We start from the raw sequence: 19,154 nt of genomic DNA, 5'->3' as shown, positions 1-19,154 counted from the left end.
AAATATCAGAAGTTATCCAAAAAAAATAAATAAAAAAAAAAGTATACATACTCTGATAAACTTTGGGGACAAGTTTGCAGTGTCTGTGCTGAAGAAATGAGATAAGCCAAAAAAACAGAGTCATTATTGGAATTTCAGTTATCTTGTATGAGCCCCAAGAGCTACAAAGCAGATGCAAACTAACAAGAATATTTTTTCTTTGAATCTTCAGCCAGCAATTATGAATTTGACATCAATAAAAAGTAATGCAAATTTCAACCTGAAAATGTCTTGTGAGCCTCATATTTTCAGTTTGAAATTCCCTGGAGAAATCACAAACCAACAAGTGGCTTGAGTAGGATTGGTTACAGACCTAAAGCAAACTGCTGTTTTTATTTATAAATGCCAGGCCTATCAGAAATAAGGGAGATGAAAGTATTTCACTCACTCATTGAGTTTATTTGCCCCATATTTGTATAAGTGAAACATACTTGAATGAAGATATCTTAACGAGAATAGAAATGGAAGGGTACAATGTTTTTCACAAGGATAGAAAGGACAAGAAGAGAGGAGGAGTGCTGTTGATGATAGCAGGGAAATTATGTCCATATAATAAACATGCAAGAGGGAATGGATGTTGTTATAGGCCAGGGAATGTGGAGAGTGGTGATGAAAAAATGTATAAGTAACTTTGGTTAATGAACAAGGAAAGAGTGATTATTATGAGGGATTTTAAGAGAGAGAATTTGCAACATGAATTTCTCATGTTCTTGAGAGACAACTATCTCAGGCAGTACATAAAGGAGGGCAAGTGAGGATTGATAGTTTTGGATCTGATCATTTCATAAGAGGATGTAATTGTGAATGGGGTTTTGCATTTCCCTTCAGTTGGTGAGAGTGTTCATTAAGTGATCACATGGGTTGTTGCTAACCATATGAAGATTTCTGTGAGGAAAGGATATGTGGAAGTTAAGGCTGCTGATTATGAAAAAGGGTAGAAGACAACTTGGAGCTATATCATGGAATGAAGAGTTGAGTGGTAAGAAAATAAATGCTGCTTGGGAATTGACAAAGAAACATAACAGCATCAATGTGTGAATGTATTCTGAAAGTCAAAAGACTGAATAAGGTAGGTATAAAATGGGTGAAAGCAGTTAGGTTGCTAGAGCTTTTGCCACTTGGGACGGTCCCTGAGTTTGCCACCCCTCACAATACACACCAAAATACTACAAAAAGTCAAAACGATATATAGTGTAAGGTTCAAAGTGCCACCCGGGGCAGACTGCCTCCCCCCCTCCTTTAGTGTGAAAGAGAGAATTAAGCATGAAATCTGGAAGAGGAAGGCGCTTTGCAGGCAGCACAAGATGAATAATTGTAATAAACAGTTGCAAGAAGAGTATAAAGAGCAGGCCAAGAGAGTGGCTCAGTTGGTAAGAACAACAAAAGCAAGTGTAGAGAATGAAATGAGAGAAGACTTAATGGTAAGTAAGCTAGATGTCAATAATGTAATAGGCCTTGATGACATATCACCATGTGTTTTGAAGGAATGTTCCAGGGAGTTAGGATACAAAAGTGGAGGCACAATCTTGAAAGAGGAAAGTCACTAATAGTGTGCTGCAAGAGTAAGTTTCGGCACCATTGTTGTTTAATTTGTATATTAATGATATGGGATAGGTTTAACTGGTGATATGCAGCTGTTTACAGAAGATGCAAAACTGGAGAGAATAATGAGGAATCAAGCATGTTGCTTCCTAGGTTGGTTGGTCAACCTATAGTATCGTATATGGGTAAATGAATGAGATTATATGAGTGAGCAACACTCATATGGAACTGTCAATTCACTGCTGTAAAGTGTAAGGTTCTCAAATTTGGTAGGCAACAATGGGATGCAAAGTATAGACTTGGAGGGAAATTTTGGAGGAAGTTGAGCAGATAAGAGACCTTGGAGTGGTGGTGGTGGTAGATAAGGATCTGAAGGTCAGAGGTCACATTGAAGACATCATATCAGATTATGGCAATGATGCAAAGGACCTTAACTTGTAGAAATAGAGGTTCTGATTCCATTGTATAAGCCTTGTATGGATTATTGTGCACAGATTTGGTTCCTGGTTTTCATGGTGATGAGGTGATGGTGATGTTGAAAAGGTCCAGAGAAGACCAAGGTTGTAATTGGTGTCTGGGATGTGGGATATGAGGACAGATTGAGGGAATGTAGCTTGCACAGCCCTGTGAATAGGAGGAAGAGAGGGGATAATGATTGAAACATTTAAGTTGGTAAAGGGTTGTTACTAGGTTAATGCAGAAGAAATTTTTCATAGAGGGGGGGGGAGAGTAGAACAAGGGGAGGTTGTAAAAGGAGTAGGGTTTTTTCCTTAGAAAGTGGTTGGTCAGTGGAATGCTTTGCCTGACATTGTGGTGAATGCAGATACATTGAATGAGTTTAAAGCACAATTTGATGGGTTTTGTGTATAACAGTGTTTGCCTCCTGTAATGAATCTTTAAACTCCATGGAGATCTGGCATTTATAATAATATATTATTAATAAGAATAAATAATTCAGGGAGGAATATGGGTTTCCAAAGGATTCATCAGAGGTTTGGAATATAGGTTCTGGGCTGAAAAACTTGCTTTCTCCAGAAATATCACTTTACTAGTAATAAGAAATCATGGAAAGAATTCATTTCTATAATTTCTTCAAGAAGATTCACTGGTACTGCAACAATATTCTGAATAGGTACTGATGGTAGAAATAACAGGCTAATTAAAGTAAGTTTTCATTTTTTGAAAGAAATCTAGAAGTAGTTTTCCATCACAATGGTAATAACACATAGAGACCTTCCCATTTCTTATAGGTCATGTGAAGGAAAATTTTAAAATTGAAACTTCTACAGTAAGATTAAACATGAGGGAGCATAGGTGGCAACTCTGTAAACACCTAAAAATCCTTTGCATGGTGCTAGGTCAAAAATCCAGTTATGCAAAGTATTCATGGTTTTTATGCAAATGGGATAACTGAGCATGATAACCAGAGTCAGTCATTTTCCAGGCTTCAAAATATTCCATATGATGGTTTGGTTAATCTGAGGAGAAAAAAGTCCAATTACCCCTACCTCAAAAATCTGAATTTCAAGAAGCAGATCATAAAAGCTTTTAGAAAGATGGAGATTATTTCAAGCATCTAAGTGCTAAATATCATGCTATTTGAGAAGTAATAAAATCGCTGGCCTGGTTGGCCGAGTGGTTAGCGTATCCGCTCTCCAGCCAAAATGCTGCGGGTTCGAATTCTGCCATGGGCATGGATGTTTGTGATTGTCTGTGAAAATACTAATGGTGGTAGTGGTGGGCGGTAGATGGCATTGGTGTAGATGAGGTTGAGTGGTGGAGACGAAGAGTTGGTGCCCTCCCTCGATGAGTCTTTGGACTCCCTGGAGGTGTCAAATAATAATAATAATATAAAAAAAATTGACTTGAGAACTCACGCAATTTACACACAAAAAATAATATTTGCCGGCCTGGTTGGCCAAGTGGTTAGCATATCTGCTTTCCGGCCAAAAGGCTGCAGGTTCGAATCCTGCCTTGGGTATGGATGTTTGTGATTGTCTGTGAAAAATAGTGATGATTGTCAGCGGTAGATGGCACTGGTGTAGATGATGAAGGTGATTGCAGTTAGTGGAGTGGTGGAGATGGAGAGTTGTAGAGCAGGTACCCTCCCTGGAGGTATTATGTAATAATAATCATAACAATAATAAATGGTATATCCCTTCTGCTCTTCTCTTTCTTCTGATAACAAGAAAACTGTTGCTAACATCCAAGTATCTAAGTGATATTTATTCTTATCAATTATTTATGTGCTTTCAGAAGTAATAAAATGGTACATTTCTCTTGCTCTTCTCTTGACAATAAGAAAACTGTTATTAACATCCCTCTCTGGCTGACCTTACAAATGATGAGAGTTCTGTGTAATTCAAAGGTCTCTCGATTATACTATTTCAAGAAGTAATAAAGGAGTTCCAGTAATGGAAATGCTTTTGAATATCAATAAAGGCCTATGTAACAATGAATATCACACTACCATTCAAATGTATTTAACTTATAAACAAGGTTGACAAAGGACACTAGTAGTGCAAGATAAATAAGGACTATTTTAAGAAGCTGAACCACTTTCATACAAAATTATTTCAAATCAACAAATTAACTAAACTTCTACATGAGATCAAAACATAAGATAAGGAAACAGCAACAATAAAAACCATGTTCATTATGCTAACACCTAAGAGACTATATAGGCTTCCCAAGATGCATAAAGAAATGTGATGCTTACAGCAAGTATGAGTTAGTTCTTCCTAGCCAGATTTAAATGTAATTATTAAAGGAAGAGTCGTAAGGCTTCATTTCAGCAATGTAAAATTACATAGGCAAAGTTATTTCAAAGCTAAATGTTTGTAGAAACTATGAAAGTTTCGTAAGTTGACCTGAGAGCTTAGTAGAATACAATCCTCGGCATTTTCGAGTTGCCTTGGCTTGCGCTACTTAAAAGACATGAATGCGCTACCCAAATGTCCCTATATTTGCCTTTTATTAGTGAATTTCATAAAGGTTTCACTGACCTGACAGCTGTTTCAAACTGGTTGATTCTCTTCATAGACCAGGCAGAAACCTTAAAAGAGCAAAAACTCTCATTCAGCACTAATGAAATCAAAATGTCAGAGAAATGTATTTTTTGTAAGTAAACTCTTGGTTTTGTGAGTAAAAGTAATTACTAAAGGAAGAGCAATAAGGCCATATTATTTCAAGGCTGAATGTTTGTAGAAACAATGAAAGTTTCGTAAGTTGACCTGAGAGTTTACGGGAATACAATCTAACTTTGCCTATGTAATTTTACGATGCCGAAATGAAGCCTTATGGCTCTTCCTTGAGTAATTACTTTACGCACAAACCAAGAGCTCACTTATGAAAAATACATTTCGTAACAAATACATTCTCTGACATTTCAATTTCATTAGTGCTGAATGAGAGTTTTTGCTCTTTTAAGGTTTCTGCCTGGTCTCTGAAGAGAATCAACCAGTTCGAACCAGCTGTCAGGCCAGTGAAACCTTTATGAAATTCACTAATAAAAAGCAAATATATGGATGCTTGGGTAGTGCATTCATGTCTTTTAAGTAGTGCAAGCTAAGGCAACTCGAGGATGCCAAGGATTGTATTCTAGTAAGCTCTCAGGTCAACTTATGAAACTTTCATAGTTTGTTTCTACAAACACTCGCCTTTGAAATAATGATGGATCTAGTGTCCACTTTGCCTATGTAGATTTAAATGCTTCTCTAAACATAACACCATTATGTCGTTATTATAAAATACACTTTCTTCTCTAATGGTTAGGAAACTTATCACAATTCTAAGATATTAAAAAAAATCATGGCTTACAACCTTGTTTTCCTCAAGAGGAGTTTTAAATTTTATATTCCATATGCCTTGTTTATCAGAAAAGCTATCTAGACTTCTGCACATTATAAATCTGCAGGTGTTCCTCCAATGGGATTCTAATTTACCAATGTTCTTACATTCTCTGAAAAAACAGAATTCCATACTATTTTATCCAAGACTATATTGAGTTCCCTGTTCTTGTGATTTTTCATAATATGGGGAAATGTGAAAGATCTATAAGAGTATGCTTAGAAGAGATCCAGGATTACATTCAATTTTGTCAGCTGGACAAAGATCATGTAGAAAGTTTTTTCACTTTGTTACAAAGTAAATTATACCTGCTAAGCAATCATATTCTTGTTTAACCCTTTACCAAAGTTTTTATTCAAAGTTTCCAAGTGAAGTATTTTCATAACTAGGCTACTTACATATAGAGGCTGTTGACTTCACAGCTTCTGTAGACAAGTTGTGAAGATACTTTACATGCAACCTTTGTTTGTTTACACTTGGATAAAGGATTAACCAACTATAATTTTTTGGCAAGTATGTACAAACAACTACGGTGCCCACCTTTCACTGTGATGACTTCAGCAATCCTACAGGGAATACTTTCCACAAATGTACGATAGTGATCAATGGGAATTTTGGACCATTCTTCCTGTAGGTGTGTAATGAGGTCCTGGACTGTTGTGAGGCAGACATTCCCTGACCTCATCTGACACTCCAGTTCATCCTACAGATGTTCAATAGGGTGAGATCAGGGCTCTCTACAGAGGCCAGTCAAGTGTGGTGCCATTCATGTTCACAACCCATGCAGTTGCAGCAGCCTTATGATATAGTGCATTGTCTTGCTTAAAGAGACAATGGTCATTTCCATAGAAATGATACAAAGTAGAAAGGACTGCATTATTATCCAGAATGTTCAGATACCTCGTAGAGTTCAATATTCATGGCACTACAAACAGAGGTCAAACCAGTAAAAACAGGACTATACCATCACACTGCTACTTCCGAATTTCCTAGTTGGGGTCACACTCTGGTACAAGACATTCACCGGGCAGGCATCTGCCACATCCACAACTGTCCATCTTATTGGCAGAGGGTGCAGTATGATTCATTGCTCCAAAACACAGCTTTCCAAGCTTCCACATCTCACAGTACACATCTCATAGTACTCTATACACCACTAAACAGGATGCTACATGTTGGTTTGGGTAATGTGGGACTTGCTTGTTGCAGTCCTACCATGGAAAAACCATGTTGCGAGTCTCTGTTTTGAATGGTTTTGTAAAAACCATCATTCGTCAGCCAATGTGTGGAATGCGGAGTTCTAGGCATTCCACATGTTGACTGATGAATGACGGTTTTTATATATTATCCTTCATAGCTCTCTATGGTCATGTTTGGTGAGTGTGGTAGGTCGTTCACTGCAGGTAACACTTGCAGTTGACTCCATGTGTTTCCATCTCAGTATGGTATCACTGACTATTGACCTGAGATGTACCAATTTGTTAACAATCTGCCGAACAGATAGGCCTGCAACAATGTGTCCTATCATAACGCCTCTTTCAGACTATCAGTACCCTTCTCACAGCCATTTCACCCGGACACAGTTGCACAAACTTGGAAGCATCATATTCCTCCAATTTATACCAGCAACAAACATGTGACTTTTTATATGGCATGATGCAGCTTGCCCATGTTAGAAATAAAGCACTTCATCAAAGATTAGAGGTTACAGATATGAAAGTTCTTAGAAAAATTAAGAACCTGAACAGATGGCATCAATGGCAGAATCATATTAAAAATTAAGACATTATGAAGGAATCTGACATTATTTGCATTCTAGAATATGTAAACAGGACTAATCTTATGGTTACTTAAATAGAATAGGAGGGGAAAGGTTAGTAAAACAGGTGTTTGATGCCAAGGAAAAAGACCCAGAGGACAATCAAGGTGTAGGTGGATTGATTCAGTCAGAAGTGCCTTAGAAAAACGAAATGTTAGATATGACAATATGTGGACAAGTAACAGACTAATTTGGAGGAAAATTGTTGATAAGAGATTAATAATAATATAAACTTAATTATGTTGTGCTGTCATAGTAGCCTGGACACCCTTTCAGGGCACACACAAAAAACTGATGATAATTTATTCATCATAATGAAATTCCTGACAAGCACCCTCAGGGGAACCACAGAATATTACGATAGTACCTACAAGAAAAAGTTACCTCATTTCCTATCAACAATTTTCTTCCAATTCAATCTGTTACCTGTCAAGACTCCAACATTATCAGATCTTATATTTCTGTCTTTTAAGGCACTTTTTATTGTATCAATCCATCTGCATCTTGGTTTTCCTCTGGATCTTTTTCCTGTCAATCTGGCAAAGAACACTTGTTTTGCAAATCTTTAATTTAAATGACCATATCACCTGAGATTAGCTCTACTAACACATTCCTGAATGCTAACAATGTCAAGTTCTTTCTTAATATCCTCATTTTTAATATGATACTGCCATTGATGTCATCTGTTCACTCCCTATTTTTCTCAGCTCTCATATCTGTGGTATCCAGTGTTTGATTGTATGATTTATTTCTAACCCAACTCTCAGATCCATAAGTTAAAATCAGTTTGAATATTGTCTTGTATATGACTACTTTAGTGTTTTGACTAATTTATCTCTTATTCTATATAAATTTATTAAGTTCACTTCCTACCATACTAGCTTTGCTAGTTCTGTTGTCTATTTCCATATTTAATGTGCTATATACACTAAAAATTGTGCCTAAATCGCTGAAATGTTTTACTTGTTCCACAGGCTCTCCATTCAGGATTTAGTTGATGTTTTCAATGTTTCTGCCTATTTACACTTTTTTTTTTTATTGCTGAGTTTCATACCAAATTCACCACAACAGTTATTCAATTTAGTCTGGGAATCTTGCAGACTTGTACTGGATTTATTTAGGGGTACGACTTCATCTGCATAAGGTAAAGAGCTGAGATTAACATCTTTAATTTTGATAACAGGTTTAATACCACTTTCCTTAATAATGTGATGTATATAGCTGGTGAATAACAGTGGATATGATGTACACTCATGTCTCACACCTGATTTAACATCAAACTTCTTCCTGTAACTCCTTCAGTTCTAATAGCTGACTTACAACTCATGTAAAGACTAAGTATTACTTGATATAATGTCCTATTTACACCGTATAACTGTAACATATTGATAATATGTTACATAATGTACCATAAATATGCCCTTTTTTATTTTGTTTTCATTTGATAATAACATCTCATATAGTGATAACCGAAGATGTCCCCATGATGCTATCAACTGGAGAGGGTGATCATGTGGTTATACTAGGAGTGGCTAGGCAGGTACAAGCTCCATAGAACAAAGGAGATAAGTGGAATTACGGATTAGTGGAATTAAATTAAGGAAACAGAGCAGTGATATTCAGCAGCTTGTCAATTGAAGGAGAAAGATATCAGCAGTACCTGGGACTTAGTCCAAAATCAGTTACTTATAGCCAGATTGTACTTCTAAGGTTAATAGGATAAATAAAGTATGAGATGAAATGAGTGAACCATGGAATTATGCAGAAGCTTCTGAGAAAGAGGATATTTATGGAGGAGACAAAGAACAAGGTATCAATCAGCAGCATGAGGAGTATAGGGCACAGGCTAGGAAGGTGATAAGTGTAGTGAGGAAAGAGAAATTGGTATATGAAAGGAGATTGGCTGAAGCAGTAGAGCAAAATCCTAGATAATTCTATAGTAATGTCACCAGTAGAAGAAAGGGTGAATATGGAAGACTGATTTTTGATAGTAACAGGTCTGTAGGACTAGATGGGACATTACTATGTATATTAAGGGGTCGCCTTGACACTGCACTTAACTTGGTTGTTCTACAAATCTGGCAACAGGAAAACACCATCACATGAGAGAGAACTCAAATCAGTGGTTTCCAACTATAGGCTACTGTGTATATCAGGTGTAGTGTTGAAGGTGTTACCACCTCTTTACAGAGGCTGATTAGAGGCAAAATATATAACCTAGTTAACGAGAATGGAAATCTTTTGAGAATGGGAAGCATGAGTTTGTTAAGGGTAGTTCACTTTAGTTACTTGGTTACATTCATTGTATAATACAGTGAGCCATATACTGGACAGAGGAGATACTTATACAGTGATTTATGTGATTCTGTTAAAGCATTTGATAGAGTAACACAGGTAAACTACTATTGAGAAGGATGGAGGGAGTGGAGAGTCAGTTGGTAGTTTTGTTATAGTGATAGATTGACTAACAGAAGCCAGCGAGTTGTGTATGGAGGTGCATTATCCTGAAAAATGTAATGAGCAGGGTGCCACAGAGTATTGTTGATTATTTTATATATCAATGATACTGTTCAGGATTGCGAGGAAATTATTCTTACTATTACACAGGAAACTCTATGCAGTCCATAGAATCATTGAGAGAGAGAGAGAGAGAGAGGTCCTAAACATTATTATGCCAAGCATTATCCAATATTCGGCCAACATCTATCATACTTTGTGCAATTTGAACTCATTCACAGTTATGGTGCCTATTCCACTCATCCACCATTCTCCAAGTAAAACCTATTCCCCCCCCCTTTGTTAACTACGCTCTTGCCCAATTTCCAAGGCTGACCTCTAGTTCTCCCATCATCAGATCTGTTCTGAAAAATTTACTCTTCATCAATCCTGTAAAAACCTTCCACTAATTAACTAATCCTCCACAATCAATATTATCAACTCTCTCCTTTTCCACCCATCAACCAATTTGTGTAACCCACAAAGGTGAACAGATCTGTGCACGGTAGTCAAAGTGGGGGATGGGATCTTATTAATGCCTTATAAAGAGGAATAATAACCTGCTTATTTCTGCTTGTCAGAGAGTTCAGTAACTTCAGTAATGAGTGTTTTATCCACTTTTGCAATATGCCCTCTAAACTTCAGTTCCCTATCCAAGAACACTTTCAAATTCATGGATTCTTGGAGTACAGCTCCATGAATATGGTACATAGCTGGTAATCTTTTCACCTCAAAATGCATAACCTTACACTTTGCTACATTAAACTGACATCCATTTTCCTTTGCCCATACTGCTAGTCTATTTAAATTATCCTGTAAAATTTCAACATCATCTTTTATTATATTATTATTATTATGTGACACTTCCAGGGAATCCATTCAAGGGAAGGCAAATATTCTACAGCTCTCTGTCTCCATCACTCAATCCAACTACAACTACACCAATGCCATCTACCGTCCACCATCACCACTGGTATTTTTTTTGCAGACAATCACAAACATCCATGCCCATGGGAGGATTCAAACCCACAGCCATTTGGCTGGAGAGCAGATACACTAACCACTCAGTCAACCAGGGATAGTGCTCTATCTAATTTTGCATCATCTTTAACCAACTGAAAATTCGCCCTCAGATCATTTCCTACAAATTAAATAGTAGTGGCCCAAGTACAGAGATCTTCAGCATGCTGGTCACACTTTTTATTGGACTCTACTGAAAAAAATTACTGTCTGGTCTCTCTCTCTATCAGCAACCCTTTTATCCACAACTAGGTATCCATCGCCATCTGCTGCAATTTATCAGAATTTCATACAGTATCCTGTCAAAGTCTAGCAGTATCACCTTACTTTATCGAACTCAGCTGCCACTGTATTATAAAAGATGAGTAAGTTACTGAGGCATGACCCACCTTTCACAAAAACTATGTTGTCCCAATATAGTATCCTATTCCTACCCACCCACTCTTTGAATTTTCCCTTAGCCAACTTTTTCAATACCTTGACCGGCATCATCATTTAATGTACTGAATGCTCACTAATTTGTTATCTTGATCTTGGACCCTCCTTTATGCAATGAAACTGTCTTCCTCTCTTTACACTCCCTTAGGACCAACCCAAAGCTCAAGAGCCTGTTGATTACCTTTCTCTATGAATTCCCTACACAATTTTTTTTTCTTTCTTTCTTCCTTTTTTTTTTTTTTTTGGCTTAATGATGCTGTTTATCTACACTTGTCTCCAAAAGCTAAGGATGAATTACATTTTTATTGTAAATGAAAAAATTTTCATGACTACAGCCAAATGTGGACATAAATTTATTGCCAGCATACTAATAAATTATATTACACACAAAATGTGTTATAAACTTCTTACAAATTAAATTGCTATACCTTTTTTGGCAAAAGTTACACATTTCTTAAGATGTAGTTAAAGAATTAATGTACAGTGCTAACAGAAAACTATGCAGAGAGACATTTCAGTATGGAATATGACCACCCTGAACTACGATGCAGCTCTCACAATGTCATACCATGCTTAGCACCAAGTGATTCAGGAATTCTTGAGGCAAACTGACACACTCCTCCTTCAGAGCAAGGATAAGGACTTGTTAGTTTTCTTGAGGGGATTTTTGAGCAGCAATCCTATTGCAACCCAAAAATTTCTATGGAGTTGAGATTTGGGAAGTGTGCTGGTCACTCAATTCAATTAATATCCTTGGTCTCCAGAAGTATCTCCACTGCTCATGTATGATGTGGTGTGGCGCTATCATCTATAAAAATGAATTCTTCACCTACAGCACCATAGAACAATCAGACATGATGTTCAAGAACTTGGTTGCAGTATTGTTCACCAGTCATCGTCCCTTTTTCCAGTACTTGTAGCTTGGTGCACCCATTAAGCATAATGCCTCCCCACACCATGACCCCATCACCACCATATCTATCCCTTTCAAGAACATTCTCGTGATGGTAAGCAGTACTACTTTCATGCCAGAATATGGGGACATGAATTGGAAGAAAGGAAATGGAATTTATGCAGTACTGAGAGTTATTCAACTAAAATGGCAGGTGATGTAAGGAACTCAGACTCTGAGACTGTGAGATCTGGTGACAGCATTAGAGAATTTGTCCATAACCCAGTGGTGCATCTGACTAGGGAGATCATGCAGTCTTTACCTAAGAAATGAGTTAGTATGTGGAGTTTTTGAGTTAAGAAGAAATATACATGGATACATGCTAGTGATTTTGACAAACTTAAGTAGATTGGAGCAGTACCATAGCATAAAGGATGCAATGAAAGGATGTTAGACTGCATGGGAAATAGTCAAGGAGTGTTTAAGGATAGCAGTATCAGAGTGATCAGTATCGGACTTTGGAGGCCTTGGTCAAGAGAATGCCATATCTGTTCTCATCAACATGCTTTGGGTTCAAATTTCATTATGGACATGAATATTATGCAAATTTATTTAGATGGTTGATGAATTTCATTGCCTAGTGTGAGATCATCATCCTGATTATTGGAGGAATGAAGCAGCTTGAAAAATTTACTTCTATTCAGTTTCTAGAGCAGGTTCTGGATTATATAAACTTTATCCCAGTCACAATACTAATACTACTGTACTATAGGTTAACAGCATTTCACAGGTGGAATGCACATGAATAAAATAGACTGCACTCAGGATGAAGAAGATAATCAGATGGCAGTAAAACAGACTAGAAACACCATAAAGTAGGAGCTGCAGATATTCTAGTAATGAAGCTACTTCATGTACAAAGTTTTGTTTGCGAACGCTTGAGTAAAGAATTAAAACAAGAATCTAATTTCTTGTCAAGGATAATCTACTTTATAACAAAAACTTGCTATCGATATCTCTCATCCATAGTATTTTGCTATACACTGCTTGGAAAGAAGTCAATAGACACTCCCATGGGCAAGATGCTTGTATTGTGTAATGAGTCGTGTTTGTAGCCATGATACTCCAAAGTCATCAGATATTTGCAACTGTGTCTGGGTGAAATGGCCGTAAGAAGGGTACTGATGGAGTTTGAACATGCGTTGTGATAGGAAGTCAAGTTGCAGGCCTATCTGTGCGCCATCCTAGGTCAATAATCAGTGATACCATACTGAGATGGAAGCGCAGGAAGGCAACTGCAAGTGCTACCTGCAGTGGATGACTCACCACATTCACTGAATGTGCTGAAGGGTGCTGCAAAGGATAATATGTAAAATTTGCCATTTATCAACTGATACATTGAATGCGCATCGACATGGGCTTGTTTCTACAGCCCTATATTATCTGAACCTACATGCAGAATCATCTTCAGTGATGCAAAGTGCATGTACAGTGTGACATGGAAGCTTGGAAAGCTGTGTTATTGAGTGACGAATCACGTTACACCCTCTATCTAGCAGATGGATGGGTATGGGTGTGGCAGATGCCCAGTGATTGTCTCTTACAGAGTGCATAATTCCAACTATGAAATTCGGAGGTGGTGATGTGATGGTATGGTCCTGTTTTTCTTGGTTTGACCTCTGTAGTGCCATGAACACTGAACTCGGAGATATCTGAGCATTCTGAACAATGCAATGCTTTCTACAGAACTGACCGTTGTCTCTTTCGGAAAGACAATGCACTATGTCATAAGGCTGCTGTTGTAACTGCATGGTTTGTGGACATGAATGTTACTACACTTGACTGGCCTCCATAGAGCCCTGATCTCAACCCTACTGAACATCTGTGGGATGAAATGGAGTGTCAAGTGATAGCAATGGACATCTGGCCCACAACAGTCTAGGATCTTGTTACATGCTTACAGGGAGAATGCTGCAAAATTCCCATTGATCACTATTGTATGTTTGTGGAAAGTATGCCCTGTAGGATTGCTGCAGCCATTGCAGTGGAAGGACAAACAGCCATGGCACCCACTTACATCTTATTAAGGTGAGTGCCATGTCTGTTTGTTCCTTACAGTATGGTGTCTATTGACTTTTTTCCATGCAGTGTATTTTAATAATATGGCAATAACCCATTTTGCTACTTGTATATGGAAAATATGATTTCTACTCAGTTCTTAGTATTTCCCTGGGCCTGGCTCTCATGATATTATGCTTTTTTGTACAGAAGGAGCTTATTCAAAGAACAGAGCCAGTTTTTCTGCCGGCTTGGGCTTAGCTCATACATGCTGATAGATTGGTTTGCCACTGAGCAGGTTTGCCATAATGGATTTTTGCTTACTACCAAGTAAAGTCCAGGTTCAGCACATGGTGAGCTTTTGCTTACATGTGTACAGTGCTGGTTCTTGGCAGAGTGTAGTATGGTGGGACAAATATTGAGATGCTTGAAACACCATATCCCTTGAGTGATCCAAGTGGTTATAGTACCAGAGAGAGTGTGACTGATCTTTCTAGAACAATCACAGTTTTCAGAGCCTCTAGTCACTTTGAACAAATCATTTTCATCTGGTAGTCATCCTTCTCATAATGCATAGCAATACACAAATCTGAAAGGAGTGTGCTGTGCATTATGGGATACTGAGGCAATATGATGTAAAGTCAATAAGTGTCTATTTACAAGTTGCCAAGTCATGATGCTGCTTCATATGAAAACTTTTGTTTGCTTAGTCTGGGTAAAGGATAAAAACAAAAATATAATTTCTTGATTTTATAACCACACATATAATTATATACATCAAAATGTGCATAATTTATTCTAATATAAAAAACAATTATGTCTGCTAAGTTACCAATTGCCAACCCATCCTTATTTGTTCAGTATTCAGGTGGATTACTAGTAATAGAAAGCATGGAAAGCAGATTCCTTACAGATTATTTGGAGATTTTCATCTAATTATCCAGCTTTTACATTTCTAAATGATTGCTTATATTACAATTCATATCGGAAAATTTTGTCTGTTTATTTTTAATTTAATATTATTATTATTATTTCATGACACCTCCAAGGAGTCCAAGACTCATCAAGGGAGGGCACCAACCCCAGAACTTTCCATCTCCAGTACTTAATCCACCAACTATACCAACAGCCACTACCATCATCATCATCTTCACCAATGCCACCTACTGCCCACCACCACCACTAGTATTTTTTGCCTGTAAATTGCCTGTGTTCTCAAGGCTGATTTGTCCGTATTCAGGATGCAAAACCAAAGTTTCTAGGAGGGAAAAACCCTGCTACCTCCACATGAGATTGGCTAACTCACCTTCAATTGAATAAAAAAAAACATATAAAGATTCCTCTCATCATGACAAGAATCGAACTTAGGCCTTTTCCAAATGAAGGATGCAATGTATCATCGTTGTTCCAATTGCACTACGAAGGTGCTATAATATTTCACATTTCTATTATAAATAAAGAAAATGCTATCTTGCTGAAAAACAATCATATTAATCAGTATATTACAATGCAAAAAATTTACAAAATTTTTGAAAAAAAAAATCATGATTATTTATAAATTTAGAATATATAATAAAAAATAACCTCTATAATTAGATTGTCACACCTGCTCTTTATATTCTTTTTCCAGATATTTAATTCTCTCTAGATTTCTGTCTTCACTGTGTTCTAAGTGAAATTTTAGTTCTTCAACCTCCATTTGTATTCTCTCCAACTAATTATATAAAAACATTAAGTATATTATACAACAGCAAAAAAAAAATTTGTATGATATGCAGATTAATTTTGCAAAATATCATTAAGCAAAAATGTTATAGTTAAAAGGGCTGCATAAATGAAATAAATACAGTTTTATTAGCTGGAAATAAAGGATCAAACTAACATTATAAAAGGAAGGTAAATATGCTTCACAAGATGGATAGCGAACTGAAACACTATCAGTAAACACATAAAAAGCAAAGAAAATTATTTCCAATTAAATCATAATACCTTATATATCTTAAAAAATTAAAGTGCATATAATACATATATATAGGTAGAAAATATTAAAGCATTCCTGTTAATGATTTACTTCGAACTGATTATAATACTAATTCATAAAGGTGAACATATCGTCATAAACTGAATATGAAATAATAAATTTTGTTCAATCCTTTATCCAAGTGTAAGCAAACAAGGTTTGTGCCTGAAGTATCTTCAGGTGGTATTGACTTCACATCAGTTGCCTTAGCATTCCAAAATGCAAAGCACATCTTGCGGACCTGTATAATGCTATGCATTAAGGGAAGGGTCACTACCCAGAGGTGATGATACCAAGGTGTAAGCAATGGAGAAGTCATTTTTACCTATGCGAGTTGCCAAAAGTTGTCTCACCTTATTATTAACTTACTCTGGATTTAGAGAAAGATGTTCGAAGTTTTTTCCCACTTGGTTAGACTATAATAAATTTAGTTTAATCCTTTATCCAAGTGTAAGCAAACAAAGTTTGCAAACTTTGTTTGCTTACACTTGGATAAAGGATTAAACTAAATTTATTATAGTCTAACCAAGTGGAAAATAACTTCCAGCACCTGAATGTGATATAACATTTATGCACAGTTCATTCAGGAAAATAAAAATAATTACAAAAAAAAATGTAGTAGCAGCTCTTGTAAATAAAGAAATTAAGTTAAGGTGACAAAATGTTCTGGTGGCTTAAAAAAATTGTAGAAATGTACCAATGAAAACACTGCAAAAGGAAATAAGGAATGATAAAGGGGGTATTAGAATTGAAGATAAGAATATTTTGGATAATTACAGGGATCTTTCAATTATCTGACCTCAAAATGCTCAGTCAATCAATCTTTCAATGGATAAGTATGCCATCTGACTCCTGGAATAGTACTTTATAACCATATATTTCATTAACCCAAAAAAATTGATTTTGCAATCTCAATCTGACCACACACACCCACCTGAGTAAGGAATTTGTAAAATAAACTTATATATACAGTCATACCCCGACTTATGCGAATCTGGAGTTATGCGGTTTCTTATATGTATGTATGTATGTAACCCAAAAAAATTGATTTTGCAATCTCAATCTGACCACACACACCTGAGTAAGGAATTTGTAAAATAAACTTATATATACAGTCATACCCCAACTTATGCGAATCCGGAGTTACGCGGTTTCTTATATGTATGTATTCCCGTCCCGCTTCACGCCTCACCACTAGTCTCTTTCAGGCACCGGCCGCATTCGCCAGTGTTGCACATGCTGTGAACAAGCACTGACGTGTTTCGCGCGGTCTCCATTCATACACGTTTTTTATAGTCTACAAAGCACGCACTCTCCTAACAATGCAACAAACGAAAGAACAGCTTCAACTACAACGTTTTCATGCTAATTATGCATAGAGATTGTCTATGTTGTTCATAGTCTTTTAACATTCAATTTTTAGTGTTTTTTCTTTCTTTTATAATGTCACCTGAAGAAGGCTGTTACAGGCCGAAACTAGTAGTGTTTTTTTATATTAAAACTCTTTTACTTAAATCTTGGTTTTAATCATTCAATTCTTCATAAATATATATATATATATATATATATATATATATATATATATATATATATATATATATATATATATATATATATGTATATATATATATATATATATGGGGTGCTTAAGGGCCAAAGCTGGATAACTGAGAGGAGACCTCCACATAGCCTTTAAAGGAATGCAGAGAACTGACCAGGGCTGCTGACCTAATGTCCAATCCCCACCTTCTCGTGGTGCACCCTGTTGGGTATCTACTTGAATACTGAACGAATGAGGATGGGCTGGTAATTTGGAATTTAGCCAACCAAATTGTATTTTTATTGACTTAAACCAAAATATAAAATGATGGTACAACATGACAGAATTTCATGCCGACTGGGGCATCGCCTGGGTAAAAAAGGCAACCATTGTTTTTGCCAGGGAACCAGGGCAAACAGCAAAAAGTCAACTACTGAAACAAATCCTAAAATGTCCCCCCAACTCAACATCACCAGAGTTCAAGATCAGTACAATCAACATAAGAAGCCTGAATGGCAAAGAAATGGAGCTAGCTGAGAAATTAGATAAGTACCAGATCAACAATAATAGGGGTGACTGAAAAACAAAAAAGACAAAAACTGGTGAGATCTTTCTGAGCAATAAATACAAAATGTTAATTTCAGGCAATGACAATCAAGGAAAAAAGGAGTAGCCATAGTAATCAACATTAAATATGAGGCTAATCTTCTTGAATGGCAGGCAGTCTCAAATAGAGTGATGTGGGCAAATATCAGTGGAAAATGAGACTTATTTGTGCCTATGATCCCACAGAAGGTTCTACTAAGGTAGAAGTCGAGGAATTTTTTGAGGCTTTAGAGAAAGCAACTAACAAAATGAAAAATTGGTCCTTGTTGAAGATCAAAATAACAGAGTAGGAAATGATTGTCAGACATACAAAAAAATTTTTTTGGGAAAATTTGGAGAAAAGAGCAAAGCCAATAATAATAGCAAATACCTGTTGGATTTCTGCTCAGGACATGGACTGGTTATTACTAACACCATGTTCCAACATAAAAATGTACACAAATTCACATGGATGAAAAGAGGCAAGGAATAAGAAGAGTCTCATTGACTATGTTATTGTTGATAGTGATGTTTTCTCTCTGGTGAAGGATTTGAAATTGGAAGTGATTCATCATTTAGTCTTGAGCAGGATAAACTTGAATTTCATATTGAAAAGAAGAGCATGCAAGAAAGTTTTAAAATGAATAAAAGTTTTTGAGCAGCTTTCAGATGTGAACTGTAGACTAAAATACACAAACATTATTCAAGAAAAAATGAAAGAGTTTGAGAACAGGAACCAAACATTGGAGATTCAGTGACAACTCCATGGTGGACACAGCAAGTTAAAGAGGCAGTGAAGGAAAAGAAAAAAGCATATCAAAAGTCCCTGGCAATTATAAGTCAGATGCTCTTAGAG

The 19,154-nt window shown here is 36.5% G+C and overlaps 1 protein-coding gene across 1 annotated transcript in view; it reads right to left on the bottom strand.

The window, feature by feature from the left end:
* Positions 1–19,154, bottom strand: part of LOC150099359 (uncharacterized) — a 90,664-nt gene that overhangs the window by 52,394 nt on the left and 19,116 nt on the right. The window contains exon 4 of the mRNA XM_090404326.1: positions 15,760–15,867. Coding sequence (XP_090260452.1) covers positions 15,760–15,867 — 108 coding nt within the window. The remainder of the gene's footprint in view (positions 1–15,759; positions 15,868–19,154) is intronic.

This window comes from Typopeltis vanoorti, chromosome 14, assembly GCF_054136105.1.
Source record: "Typopeltis vanoorti isolate ZY-2024b chromosome 14, IOZ_Tvanoo_1.0, whole genome shotgun sequence".
In the NCBI taxonomy this organism is placed as follows: Eukaryota; Metazoa; Arthropoda; class Arachnida; order Uropygi; family Thelyphonidae; genus Typopeltis; species Typopeltis vanoorti.
The sequence above is the reverse complement of the archived record's forward strand: the minus strand, read 5'-3'. Positions and strand labels throughout refer to the sequence as shown.